General features: G+C 36.8%; 1 protein-coding gene across 2 annotated transcripts; it reads right to left on the reverse strand.

Moving 5' to 3' along the window:
- Positions 1–17,597: 17,597 nt before the first annotated feature.
- LOC114283484 (bifunctional UDP-glucose 4-epimerase and UDP-xylose 4-epimerase 1) lies at positions 17,598–20,913 on the reverse strand. 2 transcript variants are annotated; one of them, XM_028226306.2, is made up of 10 exons: positions 20,833–20,913; positions 20,512–20,713; positions 20,332–20,381; positions 19,551–19,686; positions 19,145–19,246; positions 18,754–18,981; positions 18,436–18,517; positions 18,228–18,310; positions 18,041–18,132; positions 17,598–17,842 (listed from the first exon to the last, which is right to left on the reverse strand). In XM_028226306.2, exons 2-10 carry the CDS (start codon positions 20,704–20,706, stop codon positions 17,758–17,760), a joined length of 1,053 nt encoding a protein of 350 aa, XP_028082107.1. In that variant the 5' UTR covers positions 20,707–20,713; positions 20,833–20,913; the 3' UTR covers positions 17,598–17,757. The 2 variants fall into 2 exon arrangements, with proteins under 2 accessions (XP_028082107.1, XP_028082108.1); XM_028226307.2 differs by having other exon boundaries at positions 19,551–19,651; positions 20,312–20,381; positions 20,512–20,849.
- Between the last annotated feature and the right edge of the window lie 1,687 nt (positions 20,914–22,600).

Raw genomic sequence — 22,600 nt, forward strand, 5'->3', positions numbered from 1 at the left:
AACCACGACCAGGCACTTACCGACTTCAAGACATGGAAGGCCGAGACCTGCCCCATCCCTGGAATGCGGAACATTTGAAGCGTTACTATCAATAAGTTCATACTTCTGTATTGTCAATATTGTTGTATTTCCCTTTTTTACATAATGCAAATTCCGACTGGTGACCTCGGCTTTCATAATTCAACTGTCTCTATGTCGCCCCCATAACTTTTTCACTTGCAGCATTTCAAAAGTCTCAGCCAGACTGAGCACTTCAAAAGCCTCAGCCAGACTGAGCACTTCAAAGCCTCTGCCAGACCGAGCACTTCAAAAGCCTCAGCCAGACTGAGCACTTCAAAGCCTCGGCCAGACCAAGCACTTCAAAAGCCTCAGCCAGACTGAGCACTTCAAAAGCCTCAGCCAGACTGAGCACTTCAAAGCCTCGGCCAGACCAAGCACTTCAAAAGCCTCAGCCAGACTGAGCACTTCAAAGCCTCGGCCAGACCAAGCACTCAAAGTCTCAGCCAGTCGGAGCACTCAAAGCCTCAGCCAGGCTGAGCACTTTCAAGCCTCGGCCAGACTGAGCACTTCAAAGCCAAGCAGAACCACATTTTTAACACTTAGTCACATTTTGAAGCTTCTTCCCAATTCCAGGACCACGTTTTTACCTAGTTAAATTCCAAACATGCTCTCACGTATTTCATTTACTAATCAGATTATTTGCCACCTCACCTAGTTTACAATTAACTGTTTAGTTACAATTTGCAACCCGCCTCTTGTCCTCATCCGTGGATTCTTCATCCGTGCTTAATATTATGTTCTACAATTTCCCACTCCAATTTTTCAATCAAACACTATTATCCTTTCAATTTTCATACAACTCCAATCACACTCCGCAAGGAGGACCTTTTAACTTTAACTTTAACTTTAACTTTACACGATATTTTTATTGACCCAATCTTTATGACCAGTTTTTATAACAACACTTCATTCATTTTGGCAACATAAACAAAATAAACAAAATAACCTTTGTACATAAATTCATTACAATTAAATTTTTCATACATTCATTCATTCACTCATTCCTTTACAATGTGTTCACAAATTCATCACAAAAACAAAAACAAAAACAAAAACAAAAACAAAAACAAACACACAAACACAGAGCACGCCCAACTCTTCTTCTCCTTGGCTACTCCTCCTCGCTAGACGCCAGATCTTCTTCTTCAATGCCTTCGTCCAGGGGGGTCTGGGCCACATCATCTTCACCTATCGTTACACTGCTAAGGTCCAAGTGTGGGAACATCTCTTCAGCTCTGCACTTGAACATCTTCCAACCGCTGTCCCAGAACTCGGCCATTTCGTGCTTATAGAAGTCTGACTGCTGGAAGCTTTCAATCACCTTTGCCTCTGTCCTACCTCCAGCAGTCTTCCTTGATAGGCCCACCCCCCCAGACTCTTGCCCAACCAGACTCCTGGCGACAGCGGCATCTACCACCTTCTGAAATTCAGGGGACCCTTTATATTGCTCCACTACTGCAACGCACAGATCAGGGTAGGCCTCCTTCTCAGACGCCGTCTTCGCCCTCTCCTCGTCCAGCTCTCTTTGCAGGGCCCTCCTTTCAGCAGCCGCCGTCGCCCTCTCCTCTTCCACCCCCTTCCTCAGACTCTCCAGCCCCGCCACCGCCTTCGCCTTCTCTATTTCCCACTCCCTCAGAAGCCGCCCCTTCTTCTCCTCTGCTCTGGCGTGCTCCTCCCCCAACTCCTTCAACAAATCTCCAATTCTAGAATCTGCTTCATCTTTTTGCCTGACCAGCTCTTCATTGCTGATCATGGCCTCTTCATGCCGCTCGACCGCCACGGCGCAGGCCCTTTCAGACTCTTCCAACTTTTTCTGTTCACCAGCCAGTTGGAACTCAAGCGACACGACCTTGCGGCGTGTGTCCTCCAGCTCCAACTTGACTGCTGGCAGATCGGCATGGGCAGTCTTCCAGTCGGCATTGTCCTTTTTCAATTTGGCCAACTGGGCCTTGGCCTCTTCAGCTTTTAACTTGGCAGCCCCTGCCTTTCTAAGGAGGGCCCCTGCCAAGGTAGTTACCTCCATTTGGACGGAGCATAACCCCCTCAGCAGGTCAGCCTCATTATACCTTGATGCCGCGCGCAGAGCTGTCTCCTCCACAATCTTCACCAGGCGGTTTGCCCCCGCCCTGGCTGGGCCTCCTTCCCCCTCCAACCTCCCAGCTACCGCGCGAGCATGATAGATCGCTGTAGCCAGACGAACCCCTCCTTCCTGGAGGTCAGGCCCCTTCTGGACCTGTTCCTTTCTGCTTGGCACCGCCTCAGTCAGCCCAGCCTCTACTTGCACTGTTGGCGCAATCTTCACAACCTCCACCGTTGGGATGATCTCCACCACCTCTGGGGCGTCCTTGGCCACAGGGACCTCCACCTCAATTGGGGTCACCTTAGCCCTCTTGGCCCCAGACTCATCTGCGGCTCCCTCTGGGGCACTCCTCTTCTTCTTCTTCTTTTTCAGAGCCTCCCCCTCCTTTCTGGCCTATTCTTTTACAGGGTCTACAGGAGGCAGCCGCGGCTCAAAACTGCTTAAGTCTTTTTCTCCCAATGGCCTTGAGCGCGGTCGGATCCTCTCCCGCGCGATCGGTTGAGGCGGTCGGTCCCTTTGCGTTTCCTTCAACTTCGTGGCCTTGGCCAGAACGGCCCGATCCTCTACCTCCTGAGCTTTTCTCCTCACCTCCAATTCTGCCCGGCCGAGGTCTCCGCCCTTCGGCTGCGGTCCCAGCCCCACCTCAAACAATGCAGACAGTTGGACAAGCTCGTCCCATTTGGCATTCTCTCTCTCTTTCCACTCCTTCACTCTCTTCACCATTTCTTCTGCCATCGCCCCCAGTCTCGACTCCATCGACCTGGTTGGCACCTTCCAGATGGTGCGCACCCCCACTCCCCCATTAGCAGACACGTAGAACCACCGTGGCCGCCACCCCTTGATCGACATAGGCAGCCCCGCCACTAATCCCTTCCCCATCACCGCCTGCAGGGTGACCCAAGTTTCTTGCTGCCCCGACGCCTTGTAACATGAAAAGAACTCGTCTACCGTCATGGCCTCCCCCCCATTCGCCTTAGGCCACGCACTCGCACAGGCCAACAGAATCTTCCATGCATTGGGCATCAATTGCCCCGGCGCTACCTCCAGGCGATTCAGCACGTCAACCACCACTTGAGGCAGTGGCAACCTCAGCCCACCCTTTAGCTCCTCCTCGTACAGGGAAAACTCCCCTGGCCTCGCAGTAGACGGCCTTTCCCTTGATGTTGGCAGCAGTAACTCTACCTCCGCCGGAATCTGGTATCGTTCCCTGATAACCTCCAAATCCGCCGCCGTGAGTGTGGATTTGTCCGCCTTAGTGTGCCACTGATCTGGCTCTACCTGGCTTAGTGGCTTTGGAGCCAATATCAGGGCCGACGCCTGCGACTCTCCCACCGATTCCCCCACCCCCGCCCACACCACCCGTGTCATCATCCCCCAGCGGGTCCACCCTCACATTGACTACTTCTTCTTGTGCCATTTCTAGGGTTTGCTTACAAATCACTTCTGACGCAGGACCAAGGAAGTTGAGAGAATGCAACACAGGTGTGTCGTACGCAGTGAAGGAATTAACACTTGGATAATTTGAGTTTTCGTAAAACGGTAGGTGAAACGCATTATACCAAACACCCACGGTTTACCCGTATTCCATGGATCCACATTAATTTTCGCCCGTTTCAAAACCTTTCAAATCAACCGCCAAAACCGCCTTTTCAAAACCCCCCTCGTGACCGTTCGTTTCATTTCTGCTCCAACGCTTCACTTCCCCCACGATATTACCACGTGTATGGCCACGATGCACTGCCCCCTCCCCTTCCCCTGTCCTTTCCATTTTAAATCATCACATGGCCCCACCCTATCCCCTCTCTTTTTGAGCCCCGCGCCGTCCTGGTCGGCACGCCTCTCGGTCGACCCCTCCCACTCGACCACCCTCGCGGTCGGCACGCCTCTCGGTCGACCCCTCCCGCTCGGCCACCCTCGCGGTCGGCACGCCTCTCGGTCGACCCCTCCCGCTCGGCCACCCTCGCGGTCGGCACGCCTCTCGGTCGACCCCTCCCGCTCGGCCACCCTCGCGGTCGGCACGCCTCTCGGTCGACCCCTCCCGCTCGGCCACCCTCGCGGTCGGCACGCCTCACGGTCGACCCCTCTCACTCGGCCACCCTCACGGTCAGCTTCTCCCGTTCAGTCACCCTTGCGATCGGCGCGGCTTCCAGTAGACCTCTCCACTCGGTTCGAACTTCCCTTCCTTATTCCTATTCCCTTCGTTGGACTAAAGCTGCACTCGAAAATGAGGGACTACTGACATGGATAGGCCTACGAGGCATACGGCCCACAGCAAACCACCTCGAACCCATCGCTTAGGACCAATAGCATAACCCGGTTGGCAAAGCCCAGGACAGCTGGAGGCCATCTAGACATAGGGGGGCCAATGGCATTCGGGCACATGGCAGGTGGAACACGGGCCACATCAGCAGACAAAGATCTGCAGAGTTATTATCACAACACATCACCATTAATGCATCCCATCACAGCATTTATTACGACAACACCCCCCCGTCGGAACAGAGCCCCCTCACCCTGAACAAGGTAGGCTACGGCACAGGCTTTCGGCGGAAGGGGGGCACGTCACAAGGGACAGTGAAATGATTACCAAAGGATATAAGCAAGAATAGAAAGACAAGAGAAATGTTAAGCTTTTGATCTATCCATCTCTCTCTCTACATTTCCTTCTTCTTCTACTAATTCTCACGCCGGAGGGTTCACTGGGGGACTGCCCCGTTCCCCTTTGGACTTGCATGCAGGTCATTTGACGGAATCACCACTCTAAACCGGAGCTTAAAGAGTCTGGACTAGCCCGACCCATCCACCCGGGACGGACAGCATCATCATTTTAGTTTTTTCAAATTATGAACAATGTCACTCCACCATGCAAATCTATCTTCTTATTTTTATTTTTATTTTATTGCAATATATATATATATATATATATATCATTATTATGAGTTAGGACTATTTTATTAGATGAAGGCTTTTCTCTAGTCATGAAAATTGATTCGATTGTATAATTTTATTTTCTATAAACTTTTTATAAGTTTATTTTGATAATTTAAATCGTTTATCTTTTAAAATTTTTAGAGCAAATCACTCATGCAAAGATTAAGTTGATTAGACATTAATAATTATATAATCGAATCACAAAATCATGCAAAGAAAAAAGAAACATGTATGATTTTAAAAAGTAAATGATTTAGTTTTAAAATTATACTTTACTAATAATTTTGTACGTAGTTTTGAGACTTGATTATGTGATAGTGACATCTATTCAACTTATATTTTACACGATGGTATGTTCAAACATAAAACTTTCAAGATAAATAATTTGAAACCTCTCATGTTTGTTACCAAGTCAAATATTAAAGAAAAGGCAATAAAATGTGAGCATAACATTATTTTTTAAATTAAAGATAACTTCAACCTTGTTTGTTTTCCACTTTTTTCCTTTTGTCTTTCTCTGTCCCTTTCTTGCATCAGAGGGGTAATTATTTAATAATGTTGAAATACTATGTAATATTAATTAATTGATCTTCTAAACTAATAAACTTATAAAAAAATTTATGAGTAGGATATGTTGATTATCTTTATTACGAAATTGAGAAATAAAAGATTACTTACGCTATGTTTAGTTGGAGAATTTGAAGAGAGATTTAGAAAGGAAAAGAGAAAAGTTAGGTAAAATGTGAATGTATTCATATTTCATTTAGTTTTACACACCTTTTTCCTTTCTCTTTCCAAATTCCTCCCTAAATCTCCTAACCAAACACAGCATTAGGGTTGTTTTGAGAATATAGTTAAAAGTTATTTTTTGATTTTTTTAACTTTTCTTTGAAAAAACGTATAAAAAATGTGAGAGATAATGTAATTAAAAATGAGTTAAACGCTAAAAATAATTTTTAACCATCTTTCCAAAATAATCCTCATTATCATAGATTCAACATGAAAAAATTTATTTATTTCTAAAAAAAATAAAAATTTAAACTAACGAAATAGCGACCACCCTTTAATATATATATTGCTAAAAATTGACAATTAATGACTTTTTTTGTCATGATTTTTATAAATTGTCGCTAAAACTTACAATTAGTGACTTTTTTTATAACAAATTTTTTTCATAGTACCTATTAGATAATAAATCTACTTATTAGGACCTACACGTAAGTACCCTTTAATTGTAATACAACTTTACTAATAAAACTAAAAGGGCAAATTACACTAACAATCCCTATAGTTTGGGACTTGTGTCACTTTAGTCCCTGACTTTTCAATTATAACACATTTGACCCTGAATTTTGAATCTTGTTCCAAATAAGGACAATTGAACATACCATTGCTTAATTTCAAGGGCAAAATCGTCAATTTGATAAAATATAAACTAATTTGACAAAGATAAATGTCAAAAAAATATTTTAAAATTTTTAAAAATTATTTCTATCCATCAAAAATAAAATTATATAAAATTAATAAAAATTACATAATTAATTTTTAAAAATTAATTTTACATGATTATCATCCAAATACATAATAAAAATTAATTTGGTAAAAAAAATAAATAAATGTCTAAAAGATTTATCAATTTTATATAATTTTATCTTTAGTAGGTAGAAATAATTTTTAAAAATTCAAAAATAATTTTTTGACATCTATTTTTGTCAAATTAATTTATATTTTATGAAATTGACGATTTTACCTTTGAAAAATTTAATATTATCTTCAATTGTCCATATTTAGAACAAAATTCAAAATTCATGATTAAATATGTCATAATTAAAAAATCAAGGACTAAAATGATATAAATTTCAAATTATAAGGACAGTTAGTTTAATTCATCCAAACTAAAACTCTTTCATCTTGGTTTTAAAAAAAAAAATAAAAGAAATAAAAAAAAGCAGTTGTCCTCGTGGTAGTGCACGTGTAGCTCGCGGTTCACGGTACCTGCTACCCCATGGGGACCAAATGGTTTATCCTCATCTCCACCTTTTACGCATCATTTTGATTTTAGGGTAAATTATAATCATTTTCACTTTTATAGTTTAATTTAATTTTTTTATTTTATTTAAATAATTTGATCCATATGTTTTAAGTTTGGTTTTAATTTGATTCTTCTATTTAAATTTTTGTTACTTTTTTTTCTGTGTACATTTTAAGAAATTGACAAGTATTCTAATTTTTAATTTTTAATTATAACTTGAACAAAATAATCAAGTTGAAATTAGACTTAAAGTGTAGAGATCAAATTATTAAAAATTATAATCAAATTATAGGAGTTAAAAGTGAATTTACCCATGATTTTATTATAAAAATTAAGAGACATTCTTTTTTAGAGACAAACACAATAAAATAAAAATGTTATAATTATTAAATTGATCTAATTTTTTTATGATTGACATATACAGAGGGTCTTACAAACTAAATAATTCGAATAATCGAAATTGGAACCATAATCAATCTTACAAATCTTTCAAATTTTAAACTTGAGAGAACCCAACATTTTTTCTAAATATACATATAAATTTTTTTATTTATATAACACAAATTGGCTTTGAAGGAATGGCGGAACCAAGAAATTAAGGTAGAAGGGGCACTTTATAATTTTAATTTTTTTTTTTTTGGTGATCAACAATAAAATAATAATAATTTTATGAGCTAAATTTAAGTGTAAAATTTTAATTATTTATTATTAATAGCAACTAATCAAAATTCTATAATAATGTAGAACAATCTGGACACAATAGTAATGTAAGTATGCAATTTTAGCACAAAAAATTACAAATTAAAATTCTTAATTTTAGAGAATAGAAGTAAATCATTCATAGTAAAAATCATTACAAAATTTCTGTAATTTTTATTTGATAGAAAAATATTAGAAAGATAGTATTGATTATAAAAATGTGTTTTCAATATAAATTATTATATAATTCTAGAATATTATGTGGTACTGATGGCGTGGTGTTTTCGATATAAGAAATCTCAACTCATACTAAGTGATTCATCTATTATCTTTCAATTATGTAACAATAATAAGTTATTATGTTCCATTCATAAAATTTGACACTATATTATTGATTTAGACCACCACATAAATAACCACAAGACGCTCCAATAGTACTAAATAAACCGCATATTATGTGTGTGAACAATACAATAAAAAAAAAAATCAAAACTGAGGAGGAGGGGATCGTGACCCCTAGGCCTGCTGTGGCTCCGTCACTGCTTTGATGGCTATTTATGAAATGAAAAATGACTTAGACCCCCAGTGGGGGTGCTGGGGGTCATTGGTGATTGGTCAAAAAATAATTTTTTTTTTTTTTTTGAATTCCAGCCATTGACAGTGTGTCACTGGGGGTCGGTAGCACGGCGGTTATGAAATTTTAAGAGGACAATGTCTGGGATAACAATGACATGTACGTGCCATAGCAAACTCAATAAAGTCCAATTACAGGAAACCACTACCATGAAGGGATTCTCTATTCCCACACATGCATAAACTATGGTGATTAATCGTTTTTTCAAGCTTATTAGAGGACTATATGTATCTTTTTATATATTTGTGATATATGTTATTTATTTTTATGATAAATATTATTTAATTTTTTAGTAAAGTTAAGAGATTTGTAATTTTAAAATAAAATTAATCATTTTTGTGGTGATGTTACATATTTTTTTTGTTCAAATATTTTCTAATCACAATTTGTAATATTACCACAAAAATACACGTTCTTTTTATCCACACATATTTTAACTCTAAAAGTATAATTTTATCTCTGAATCACAAATTAGTGTAACTCTGCTAGCTGAATTTAATGATGTATTTGGAGATGAATTTAGATAGGAAATGAAAAGGTGAGGATAATCCAAACTAATGAAAAAGTGAGGATAATGGAAACATAGCCTTATTATCATAGATTCATCATTAAAAAAATTATTTATTTATAAAAAAACTAATAATTAAAAATTAAAAATTCAAACTAATGAAATAGCAACTACCCTTTTAATTGCAATAGATTCAAACTCTTCAATTTTGGTTAAAAAAAAAACAAAAACAAAAAACAGTTGTCCTCGTGGTGGTGCACGTGTAGCTCGTGGTTCACGGTACCTGCTATTTCAAGCGGACGAAAGGGAAATGTTTGAGACCTCTGCAGAGGATTATCTTTATCACCTCCACTGATATATTGATTCTTGATATGTTTGAAATTTTTTAGAGTTATGTCTGACAGAAATATAAATAATTTAAAAAAATTTAAAAATTGTAGGGTTTGTGTTTTGTATATTCATCTCTACCTTTTAAACATCATTGATTTTAGGATAAATTATAATAATTTTCACTTTTATAGTTCAATTTTATTTGAATAATTTGATCTATATGTTTTAAGTTTGGTTTTAATTTAATTCTTCTATTTGAATTTTTGTTACGTTTTTTTTCTCTGTGTACATTTTGAGAAATTGATAAGTGTTCTAATTTTTTAATTTTAAATTCTGACTTGGACAAAATAATCAAATTGAATTTAGACATAAAGTGTAGAGATCAAATTGTTTAAAATAATAATCAAATTATAGGTGTTAAAAGTGTCATTTACCCATGATTCAATTATAAAAATTAAGAGACATTCTTTTTTAGAGACAAATACGACAAAAAATATTATAATTATCGAATCGATTTAATTTTTTTCATGATTAACATATATAGAGGGTCTTACAAACTAAATAGTTTGAATAATCAAAATTGGAACCATAATCGACCTTTACAAACCTTTCAAATTTTAAACTTGAAAAAACCCAACATTTTTTCTAAATATACATATAAATTTTTTATTTATATAATACAAGATTGGCTTTGAAGTCAATTTATGAAATTTTAAGAGGATAATGTTTGGGGTAACATATACATGTCATAGCAAACTCAATAAAAGTCTAATTATGGGAAACCACTGCCACGAAGGGATTCTCTATTCTCACACATGCATAACTAGGGTGATCAATCATTTTTTCAAGCTTATTAGAGGACTATATGTATATTTTTATATATTTTTGTGATATATGTTATTTATTTTTGTGATAAATATTATTTAAATTTTTAATAAAGTTATAAGATTTGTAATTTTAAAATGAAATTAATTATTTTTGTGATAATGTTACATATTTTTTTTATCCAAACATTTTTTAATCACACAATTTGTCATATTACCACAAAAATACATGTTCTTTTTATACACACATTTCTTAACTCTGAAATTATATATAATTTCATTTCTCAATTACAAATTAGTGTAACTTTGCCAGCTGAATTTAATGATGTATTTGTAGATGAATTTAGATAAGAAATGAAAAAGTGAGGATAATGTAAATCTCTTTCCCTTCCTCTTTTCATTTTTAAATTCTTAATCTAAACATTAATTAAGAAGGTATTTGAAATAATCTAAATAAATATATTTTTTTGATCTTTTACAAAAATAATAAAAAAATATGTAAAAAATAATAATAAAATATGATGTGACAAAAAAAGTAAAAAGATTTTTTTTTTTATTTAAAAAAAGTACCCTTTCATAAGAAATGCCAAATAATACCTAAAACTGCCTACTGATGGAAAAGGTAAGGTTCACACATCAACTTTTCCTACCAAAATGAATATTAATTTTTGCTTACTCTCCAACAAATAATTAAGAATCACACAATTATTGAAAGCAGACAATATATATGCCCCCACATACAGAAAATAACCAATAATTTAAGTCCTTGCCTGTACGAGCAAGAAATAATCTTCTTGTATAATTCTGTTGATTAAGTTTGTACTCCTCCAAATATCATTACTTTGCCACCTGAAAACACAAACATGAGCTAACCGGCGGGTGTGTGCCGGAAACCCCTCCGATACCTAAGTCAACAACTAGACAATAGACAATAGACAATAAGCTCTGTATATTCTAGAGTAAGAATTGTGATACCTGTACATAGGTCCTGCTATGAGTTTTTATAGATTCTGCCTAGCACAATCCTAGTAAGATTCAAACTCTCCTTATAAGAGTCTTCCTAGGAATCACACTCATAATGAAGAGTGTCTATTCTGATAACACTCCACTCACTACCAACTAAGTGAGATGGTTTGCATAATCCTAATAGAACTCTACTCTTCTCAGCAGAGTCCTCCTAGGAGTTTCATATCCAAGGATAATGCTTATCCTTAAAACACCCTCATCCCTACAAGCCAAGTGAGATGGCCACACCCTCATGCTCAAATATACATTTTTGACCGAGCTGTTTTATCTCGGTCCCCTACCGTTTGGGCCGTGTGATCGGAAGTCGAGCCACCAAATGGCACCTTGCCGAGCTACACATAGTTCGGCCCTCTCTACTGACAACATTTTGGTTCGATAAATGATTACCTTCAGATAGCTAGGTCCAGGCCCTAGCAACCCATCTCTGGCCGACCTAGTGTTTTCTTAGCCTAAGACCGAACTACATCAGCTCTTATCTCGGCCCATTGCGCGGCCTAACTTCCAAAGAAGACTTTTCCTAGCTCGGCCTAATTTATTCACAAATTACCCTCTCAATTGCCCCTTAATTCCATCTACGTAGCATGTTTGGGATTATTTTCCTCCAGTCGAGCTAAGAAAGCTCAACTCTACCGAGATAGAAAAGTTGTTCGGTTTCACAACTCGTTCGGCTCCAATAAGTCTTGTCAATTGCGTAGTACGTCCTAACACGATGTCAGTCCTAGGATACGTTGCATGCCCCCATTATCCTGGATCTCCTGTTACAACCTTCATGTACCTTCAAAAATTTGAACAACCTCGCTTTTTTGCCTTCAACATTTATATCCTTCAAGGTTGCAATCGTACGAGAAGGCGTTCTTTCTGTGTAACCGGGCTATATGTCCCACATTTTGTAATCATCTTCCAATTAATGAAAATTTTTGATCTCTTGGTGCGGTTATTGTGTTTCTTTTTCAATGTTTTGCATCATTCTGACTGTATGTCTAACCAAACTAACTAGCTTGGCTTTACCTGATCCTGCTAACCTTCTTTAGCTGAGATACGCATCGCGGCTGAAGAATCCAAAAAACTTGTTGGTCAAATCTGTCAACCGCCTTTAGCCTACATCTTGATCTCGGCTGAAGGGTCCAAAAAAGTTTTGTTGGTCAAACCTGCCAACCGTCTTTGTCCCCCAGTTGAGCAAGGAGTCTAAAAATTTTTGTCGATCAAACCTGCCAACCCCCTTTAGCCTAGATCCTGATCTCGGCTGAAGGGTGTAAAAAAATTTTATTGGTCAAACCTACCAACCCCCTTTAGCCTAGATCTTGATCTCGGATGAAGGGTGCAAAAAAGTTTTATTGGTCAAACCTGCCAAACCGCCTTTGCCCCTCAATTGGGCAAGAAGTCTAAAAATTTTTGTTGGTCAAACCTGCCAACCTCCTTTAGCCTAGATCCTAATCTCGACTGAAGGGTGCAAAAAAATTTTGTTGGTCAAACCTGCCAATCGCCTTTGCCCTCCAGTTGGGCAAGGAATCTAAAATTTTTTGTTAATCAAACCTGCCAACCCCCTTTAGCCTAGATCTTGATCTCGGCTAAAAGGTGCAAAAAAGTTTTGTTGGTCAAACCTGCCAACTGCCTTTGCCTCCCAGTTGGGCAAGGAGTCTAAATTTTTTTTTTAAAAAGAATTGGTCAAACCTACCAACCCCCTTTACCCCCTGTTAGGCACAGATTTGTTAAAAAGAGTTGGTCAAACCTACCAACCCACTTTGTCCCCAGTTAGGCAAAGACTTTTACACGGTCGGTCCTACTTGTTAACCGTAGTAACTCTCGCCAAAGGCTTTTTGTCTGGCATCGCTATTGTGTCAGACTTTTCCTTGATGCGTGCCCCATCTTCCTCTACCTGGATGTGTTGGTGCACTCTCTCCATCAGGGTTTCCATAGTAAGGGGCGGCATCATTGTCATTGAATCTCTCAATTTATTGCCTGCTGGCAAACCTCATTTGTACTGTGCGATAGCTAGGTTTATGGGGCAATCTCCAATCTGATTAAAAGTCTTCCAATACCGATTGTTGTAAGATTTCAATGTTTCCTTCTCGCCCATATCTATGGAGAGTAGCTGGTCAATCCCCATCGATTTCTTGGTGTTTGTTCTAAATCTAGTTACAAATGCTTTTGCTAGTTACACCCATGAAGCTATGCTACCTTCTGGCAACCTTTCAAACCATGTTAGACCCAGGTCACTAAGGCTGGAAGGGAATAGGATACACATTAGAGTCTCGTTTCGCCGATACACTGCCATGACCTGGCGGAAGTGGCTCAAGTGCATGTAGGGGTCCGACTTACCCTCATAAGTTGTGAATTTAGGCTAATGGAAGCCTAAAGGTAATGGTGCGTTCTCAATTGTCGGAACGAACGGCGAGCTCTGCAACCTTGCTAACACTTTGTCCGCTGGTTCATAGGCAAGGCACGGCTCTAGCATTCCTACCTCAACACTCCCATGTGTTCTAGGAACCAAACGTTGTAGTGCGGAGACTCTACGGGGGTTACGAGCCTGAGTATCTTCTCTCATTCGAGCCCTTTCCTCAAGCACTGTCCGCAGGTCCGCCAAACTAGGCAACTCTGTGTGCCTAGATGTCGTTTGGTGTGAATGCGAGGGCCAATAACTGCTTCTCTCTTTGTAAGACCTTTCAGTCCTCGTTCTCTTAGACCTGGAGTAGAGCGTCCTGGAAGTCCTTGATTGCTTATCGTCCGACCTGAGGCTTCTACTTTCAGCTTATGATGGTGTGACTTGTCTATCACGATCTTCTGAGTGGCAAGAGCGTGTGTTGCCTTTGCGCCCCTCTTTTGTTGCCACCCCTTTGCCTTTTATCTGGCGCTTCAGCGTCTCCATGTCTGCTGTCATCCTCCGTATCAATTCGTCTTGCTCCCTTACCCGTTCTTCTAGAACCTGATGATCCAACCTTCGCCTCTGCCTGTCAGGGCTTTGGAAGTGACGAGGATTGGAGCCCCGTATTTCACGGGTATCTCTCCGCAGGTTCCGTCGCTGAAGATCTAACTCTGCCATGGGCGGGATAAAAGGTAAGCCTTCGCGCCTTCTGCCCCCCTCCGGGGTTTGCCCATCAATGGCAGAGTGTGGCAAGTCTTCACTGTGCGTCATTGAAATCAGTTGAAAGAAAACTTAATCAAGAGGCTCGTTCTTTGTGATTGCGTTTCCCACAAACGGTGCTAGGGATGTAAGAAAAACCGAAAAAATCGACCAAACCGATTGAACCGGACCAAACCGGCTATATTTGATCTGTTTTTTTAACAAGAATCAGTCTTTGCGGTTTTAAAATTTGAATTTTTTTGACTTTCGGTTCGGTATCGGTTTAAGCATCTTCTGCACCAATCTAAACTGAAACCGACCGCTTCAACATATATTGTATTTATATAATATATATATATATAATCTAATAATCCAATGATATTAATAAGTATAATAAATTATTAACCTTAATTAATTAACTTTATCATCTTTATAACCTAAGTTTGTAAACTCTTATTATATATAATCTTAACTTTAAGTCATTATTCTTGAAACCTTAGTATTTTTAAACTTTTTTTTTTTTGTTTTTTTTTTTTTGTTAATTTAGGAATTAAAAGTATGTATTAAATGGATGGATTGGATATGTTTGAAATGGTAGACAAATAACTAATTTAATATTTTTATATAGATTAATGATTATATTTAAAAGTGGCTCAAGTTTAAAAAATTCTAAACCGATTAAACCGCACAAAACAGAACCGTTTCAATTGATTCGGTTCGGTACAGTTTGATATGAGAAACGGTCTGTATCGGTATTCAAAATAATAAAACCGACATTATCAGTTCGATATAATTTTTTACCTAAATACCGACCGTACCGAACCGATTACATCCCTACACGGCGCCAATTGTACGAGCGCGAAATAATCTTCTCGTATAATCCTATTGATCAAGTTTGCACTCCTCCAAACATCATCGCTTTGCCACCTGAAAACACAAACGTGAGCTAACTGGCGGGTGTGTACCGGAAACCCCTCAGATGCCTAAGTCAGCAACTAGACAATACACAATAAACTCTGTGTATTCTAAAGTAAGAATTGTGATACATGTACATAGGTCCTACTATGAGCTTTTATAGATTCTATCTGGTACAATCCTAGTAGAATTCCAACTCTCCTTATAAGAGTCATCCTAGGAATCACACTCCTAATGAAAAGTGTCTATCCTGATAACACTCTACTCACTACCAACCAAGTGAGATGGTTTGCATAATCTTAGTAGGACTCTACTCTATTCAACAGAGTCCTCCTAGGAGTCTCATATCCAAGGATAATGCTTATCCTTAAAACACCATCATCACTGCAAGCTAAGTGAGATGGCCACACCCTCATGCTCAAATATGCATTCCTAACCGAGCTGTTTTATCTCGGTCCCCGGCCGTTCGGGCCGTGCGATCGGAAGCCGAGCCACCAAATGGCACCCTGCCGAGCTACACATAACTCGGCCCTCTCTATTGACAACATCTCGGGTCAATAAATGATTACCTTCAGATAGCTAGGTCCAGACCCTGGCAACCCATCTTTGCCGACCTAGTGTCTTCTTAGCCCAAGACCGAGCTACATCAGTTCTTATCTCGGCCCATTGCGCAGCCTAACTTTCAAAGAATACTTTTTCTAGTTCGGCCCAATTTGTTCACAAATTACCCTCACATGGCCCATATAATTTGCATATTTTCTCTGGTGGGCTTTGGCCTCTTGATTTCCTAGAAAGACTATTTTGGTACGTATGTATAGTACACGACGATGTGTTTGGTGTGGCCTAGGTTATTTATAAAAAAAAAAATAATAGTAAATTTAATAACTGTAATCACAAAGTATATACTCAAAATTATGCTATTTGTTCACATTTTATTTATTTATGATAAAATAGATGACTACAATCATGAAAGAAAGGTCTCCAATTCAATTTGTGTGGTTGTAGGCCCGTCTCAAATTTATCTTAATTCAAACCATTCAATTTATATTAAATATATATATATATATATATATTATTGATACAAAAATTTAAATTGATCAAATATCAACAATTATCTAATGATATCAAGTTTCTTTTCTTAAAAAATGAACGGCATGTATAATTTTCTAGAATAAACCATCCTTTTTTTTCCTCCATACAAATATATAATGACTATTTATATTGATTAATTTAATTTTTTATATAGATAATTTACTAAAAAAAAATCTTAAAAATTGAATCACAAAAATAAACTTTGGTGCGGCCATAGCAATCCAAACTGGACCTCCAATCCCTTCTCTCAAATAGAGAAATCTTTCTATTAACAGGATATGTTTACAGACAATGTCACTCATAATTCCACTAACTCAATTATATATACCCCACTCCTGTGATTTATTATTGATTAGAGACTGGCTTCCTCCAGTGATTTATTGCTTCCCTCCAGTCTCAGATTAAACTGGAAGATATTATTGGACCTATAGCAGCTTATCACAAGTCTCATTTCAATAATTCAAATCGTTCAATATGTAAAACTCGTCAAGTACTATATGCCTGTAAAAAAATCACGTTAATTAGATATTGATAACTATTTCACCGGATCAAATTTATGTGAACCGTTTACTTTTTTACCATCTATTTTTTTTATACAAAACTAATTTAAACCTATCAATATCCGATCAACATTATTTTTTACAAATATATAATACTCTACGAGTTCTACACATTAAACTGTTCAGATTATCAAAAAATGACTCATGGTGAACCCCCACGAGCCTAACAGTACCCTCCAGTCCGATCTGGGACTGAAGAGAAGCCAAACCCTATTAATTAATAAGATTAATTACATTTTTCACTTGTATAAATTGATCTAAATTTTACCTCTATTATTCTAATTTGAACAATTTAATCCCTACCCTTAAATCTAATTTTAATTTGATCATGTTCACTAGAGAAATCTTTCTATTAACAAGATATGTTTACTTAAAACAATAAGCTGAATTGGGTTTGTCACAACACTCATAATTCCACTAACTCAATTATATGAGTGAAATGTTAAAAACCTCAACTATTCTATCAAAAATTTTATAAAATATCTCACGTAAGTGTGAAATCCACACAATGTAAATCTCACCCTCGTATAAAACATTTAGTAAAACTTTTGATAAAATTTTTAGAACCTTTAACATTTTTGATTATATATAGTCTCCCACTCCTGCAATATGTGATTTATTATTAATTAATAACATTAATTATACTTTTTAGTTACATAATTTGATCTAAATTTCATAGCCCTATTATTTCAATTTGAACAATTCGAACCTTACATTTTAAGTCTAATTTTAATTTGATCGTTCCACCTAAATTTTTATTAATTTTTTCTACGAGTACCCTTAAAGGATTGACAAGTATCCCAAAATCATTAATTTTAATCAGTACATTGACAAAACTATTCTCCTTGAATGAATAACGCCAACTTTTTCATTTAAAATCCATAAAATTCAAACACAAACTCCACAATTGATGAAGAGTAAAATATAGTTCTAATGAAATATTTTGACCCTGCAGTCCCAAGGGTTCGAGTATTGCTTGCGCCAACTACTCATAAACATGTCCATTCAAGCCCGGGATTGGTACCCCATCGGATTCTGGCTCGCCCAATTCCATTGGTCCCTGCACATTTCTTCAATACCATATTTTGTCCTAAAAAATTAAAAAAAAAAAATGAAGCTAGCTGATCAAATTAGCGTGCTAAATGATTTCAATGAATAATTTACAGAATTTTATCCATGAGGTGTAAAAATATATAGTTGAGAGATGACCCATTAAGAGCCATTTTCTAAGCTAGCAGACCATTCATCTCACAATCAATTGAAGAAATATGGACGATTAAGAACTTACTTCCAACCAAGTTCTTTCTCAGCTTTCTCTGTAGAAGCATAAACTGCAGTGGCATCACCTGCTCTTCTTGGACACAGTTTGATGGGGATTTTCTACAAGACAATTAATTTTAGTATTATATATCCCGAACTTGGTTCTACGTATGCGTGAGAGAAAAAGAGAGGGAGGTAAGACCAACAACACTCACCTTGCCAGAGGCCTTCTCAAATGCAGCAACCATTTCAAGTACCGATGTACCACGACCAGTTGCCAAGTTGTAGGCAGAGCAACCTAATACAGGACATGTTGAGACATCAAAGGGTACATATATCTGAAAGACCATATAATTATTATTAAGGAATAGGTGACTAGAAGTGCATTACATGTAAATTTATGCACAAAATGTAGGTGATTACCTATATTCTTTGTTGTGAAAAGCTTGCGAAGTGCAGCAATGTGACCATCTGCCAAATCCATCACATGGATATAGTCTCGGATCTGCTAACAAGAAAAGAAAATATTGCATGCTTTTAAGTGAAGAACAAGTTATTTGGTCCACATAGTCTTCACAAGACAATCCAGAAAGCTATTTAGCGTAAGTGGAACATATGAAACTACTAGAAAGGATCTGATACACAACTAGTAGAATATCCCACCCTAACTTCTCTTTTCTTTGCAAATTTATTTATTTATTTTAAATTTAAAAAAGAGTAACATTAATGGAATCTGCATACCGCAGTACCATCAGGTGTGGGATAATCATGGCCATAAACATTTAGTTCAGGCAATCTTCCAACAGCTACTTGTTGTATGTAAGGCATAAGATTGTTTGGGATGCCCTTTGGATCTTCACCAATTTTGCCACTCTCATGAGCCCCAACAGGGTTAAAGTACCTCAGAAAAATCATTCTCCATCCAGGATCTGAACTCTGGATATCTCGAGCAATTTCTTCGAGGAAAAGCTAATTCAACGGAACAAAACATAGGTTAGAGGGGAAAAATTAAGAAATTGCACCTTTCTAAACTAAGTACACCATTTCTTCTCTAATGGTCCAATAGACTTGGAGCATAAAACATAGAATGTGAGTAGAAAAGGGACATATTTTAGGATATTGTAGCATATACCTTGGTCCGCCCATAAGGGTTCATAGGTATTAACTCAAAATCCTCAACACATGGAATTTTTTCAGGTTGGCCATAAACTGTCGAGGACGAAGAGAAAACCAACTACAAGCCCACACAAAACTTTTGTCAGTAGTGGAGTAAGTGTGAAGATATCTAATGCCATGAATCAATGCTTGCATTGAAAGGTACAGACACTTGGTAACTTCATTGTTAAGCATTCAAATATGATTCCCACAACACATTCTTTTCCTTCTTTTGAAAGGTAAATGATTGCAAGGGAAACTTCTCTGTTAAGATTCCCACGGTACAAACACTGCTAGTAATGTAAAAGGCATCTTTTGATTTCTAATCAGCTGAATTGCAAGAACAAAAACTAAAAAGAAATCAAATGGACAAAGACACACACCTTCTTACAGTTATATTTTGCCATGGTCTGGTATAAATTGATTGAGCCGATCAAATTGTTATCAAAATAGCGCAAAGGGTAAATCACACTCTCACCAACAGCTTTAAGCCCCGCAAAATGGATCACACCATCAAACCTGTTTCATTGTTATTATCATAAAATAAAAATGGAGCTACTTGCCCCAAAAGAATTATAAAAAAGGAACTATTACAACACTTCCAAAAGTTTTTTAAAAAAAAGGGTAATTACGTTAATGGTCCTCAAAATATAAGTTCAGTTGAACTTTAGTCCTCAATCTTTTAATTGTTCCATTTTGGTTCCCAAAGTATGCAATTTGTTACACTATAATCACAACGTCAGAATTTTACAAGAAGTCCCAACAAAATCAAAATGGCCAAATCACACATAGTCTAAAAATATACATTTCGTAGTATTTTATTTTAATTATTAAAATATGCGTTTTGTTTTGTTTCATTTTAATCCAAAATATAAACTTTCTTTCATTTTTCATCCCTAATCTTCTATTTTTGTTGCAATTTTTTGTGTAAAATTATGAAAATTCCCCCCTCCCGTTTGGGAACCAAAGTGGAACAATTAAAAGACTGGGACCAAAGTGTAACATAACACAAAGTATAAATATTTGTGTAATTAACCCTAAAAAATCAAAATACATAACACAAATTGTGACAATCTTAAACTCGAAAATCACTATTCTACGTATCACAATCACAGTGTTAATTTAGATAAATTGCGGACCACACCGTGTATCAAATTCACATACTTCGTCTGAGAAAATAACTTCTCCAAATCCTCCTTATTCCTGAGATCACCCTGCACCCAAAAACAAAAAGGCACCATATTAAACCCTAAAATAAAATAAAATAAAATAAAGGTAGGAGTTTACTTTAATGTTTTCCCGCATTTTCCCGGCGAACAAACAACGAAGAGAAAGTAATGGTACCAGATGGAAGTCGAGATTGTTGGAGAGTTGAGGTCCGACCAAGTCTCGAACTCGGTCGACGGCTTCCACGACGGAATTGTCGAGGTTGTCGATGATGGCAACCTTGAATCCTTGTTTGAGAAGCTGAAGAACGGTGTGTGTGCCAATGAATCCAGCGCCTCCGGTGACCAGAATCGTTTGATTTGACGCCGCCATTGCCGAGCTAGAGAGAGAAAGTGCCGAGTAAGAGAAAGAAAGCGAAACTTCGACAAACGATAAAATATATATCTAGAGAGAGAGAGAGCGAGAGAGTTTTGAGCAAATCAAGCAGACGGTTCGAACTTGGATAAGCACGCTCTAAGCGGAGAGAGAGAGAGAGAGAATTTCAATTTCTTTTGTTTTGTTAGGTTTTCATTACCGTATTGGCGCGCTCTATATATATATATATACTAATATATGTTCGTACTTGAACGCTCGAGATAAATAATGTTCGAATTCGAATATAATTATAATTATAATTTTAATACTATTTAATAAATTGTCAATTTAATAAAATTGTAATTCCAATCTTTCTGTATTAAAAGCAGGCCTATAAATGTAAATAATATTAAAGTCACGTTCATCGCGAATAATAACATTAATATTTTTTTTTGAAGAAATTAAATCTATATACAAAAACTTTATATACATAAATAAGAAGAAAATTAAATATGATAAGTTTAAAATAAATAAATAAATAAGTCTTACATTATAAGAGATGTACTTAAATTTATATGGAGGGAACAAAAAAAAAAATTTGACTGAAAATAGTGATATTGTCCATAACTGTTGTACTTCAACTGGAAAATGATTGGTTATATAATTTTAAACCCATCAATGATATATTTTAATAATCACATTAAAATGATAAAATTAAAATCAGCCCTAAAAACATGAAGATTATTAAAATTGGAGCACAACAATTGTCTAAATTTTAACTCTTCTCTTTCCCAACTCACTTCAATTTTATAAAGATTAAATTAAAATCAAAATCAAAATCCGTTATAATCATAAGTATTTTGAAGATCACCATTTATCATTTAGAAAGTCCAAACATGAATTTATGCCACCAAAAAAAAAAACCAAAACAAAACTAAACTAAACTATTTCATTGGCAATTTATACTAACTATCAAGTAAATCAACAACTAACATGAGCAACAACCAACAAAACCAATTTTAATCTTCAGTAGCTTTCCCTGAACTACCCATTTCAATTTTCAATAACAAATTTTAATTGGTCTCTAAGTGAGTTATTCAAAGCTTTCCTTGGTTTTTAAGTTTACAATCTCCTTTTCTAATGGATTTTTACCACCATACATGCACCAGAAATACTATAATTTACATCTGTGTAGCACAACAAATCCCATATTTCTCATATTCAAATGCGGACCTGCTGTAGATTTCCCGACTGTCAATTGAACATCTTCATTTGCTCTATGGCCAAGTTTGCGTGTCAAGTTTATGTTTCAAAGATCACTATTTAGTCTTCAATCATTAATTCAAAAAAATAAATAAATGAAGATAGAGCACATTGATACATTTCTAGTATAGCCATCAAAGTATCCAATTCAAATTAAAACCAAAATCAAAATCCATCATAATCATAAGTATTTTGAAGCTTACCATTTATCATTTATGAAGTCCAAACATAAATTTATGGTGCAAAAAACAAAAACAAAAACTGTTTCATTAGCAATTTATACTAACTATCAAGTAAATCAACAACCAACAAAACCAACTTTAATCTTCAGTAGCTTTACTGAACTACCTGTTTCAATTTTCAATAACAAATTTTAATTGGTCTCTAAGTGAGTTACTCGAAGCTTTCCCTGATCTCTAAGTTTACAATCTCCTTTTCCAATGGATTTTCACCACCATACATGCACCAGAAATACTATAATTTACATCTATGTAACACAACAAATCCCATATTTCTCATATTCAAATGCGGACATGCTGTAGATTTCCTCATTGTCAAGAGAACATCTTCATTTGCTCTATGGCCAGGTTTGCGTGTTAAGTATATGTTTAAAAGATGACTATTCAGTCTTCAATCATTAATTCAGAAA

This window comes from Camellia sinensis, chromosome 11 (assembly GCF_055761805.1).
Source record: "Camellia sinensis isolate YWXY chromosome 11, ASM5576180v1, whole genome shotgun sequence".
NCBI classification, from domain to species: Eukaryota; Viridiplantae; Streptophyta; class Magnoliopsida; order Ericales; family Theaceae; genus Camellia; species Camellia sinensis.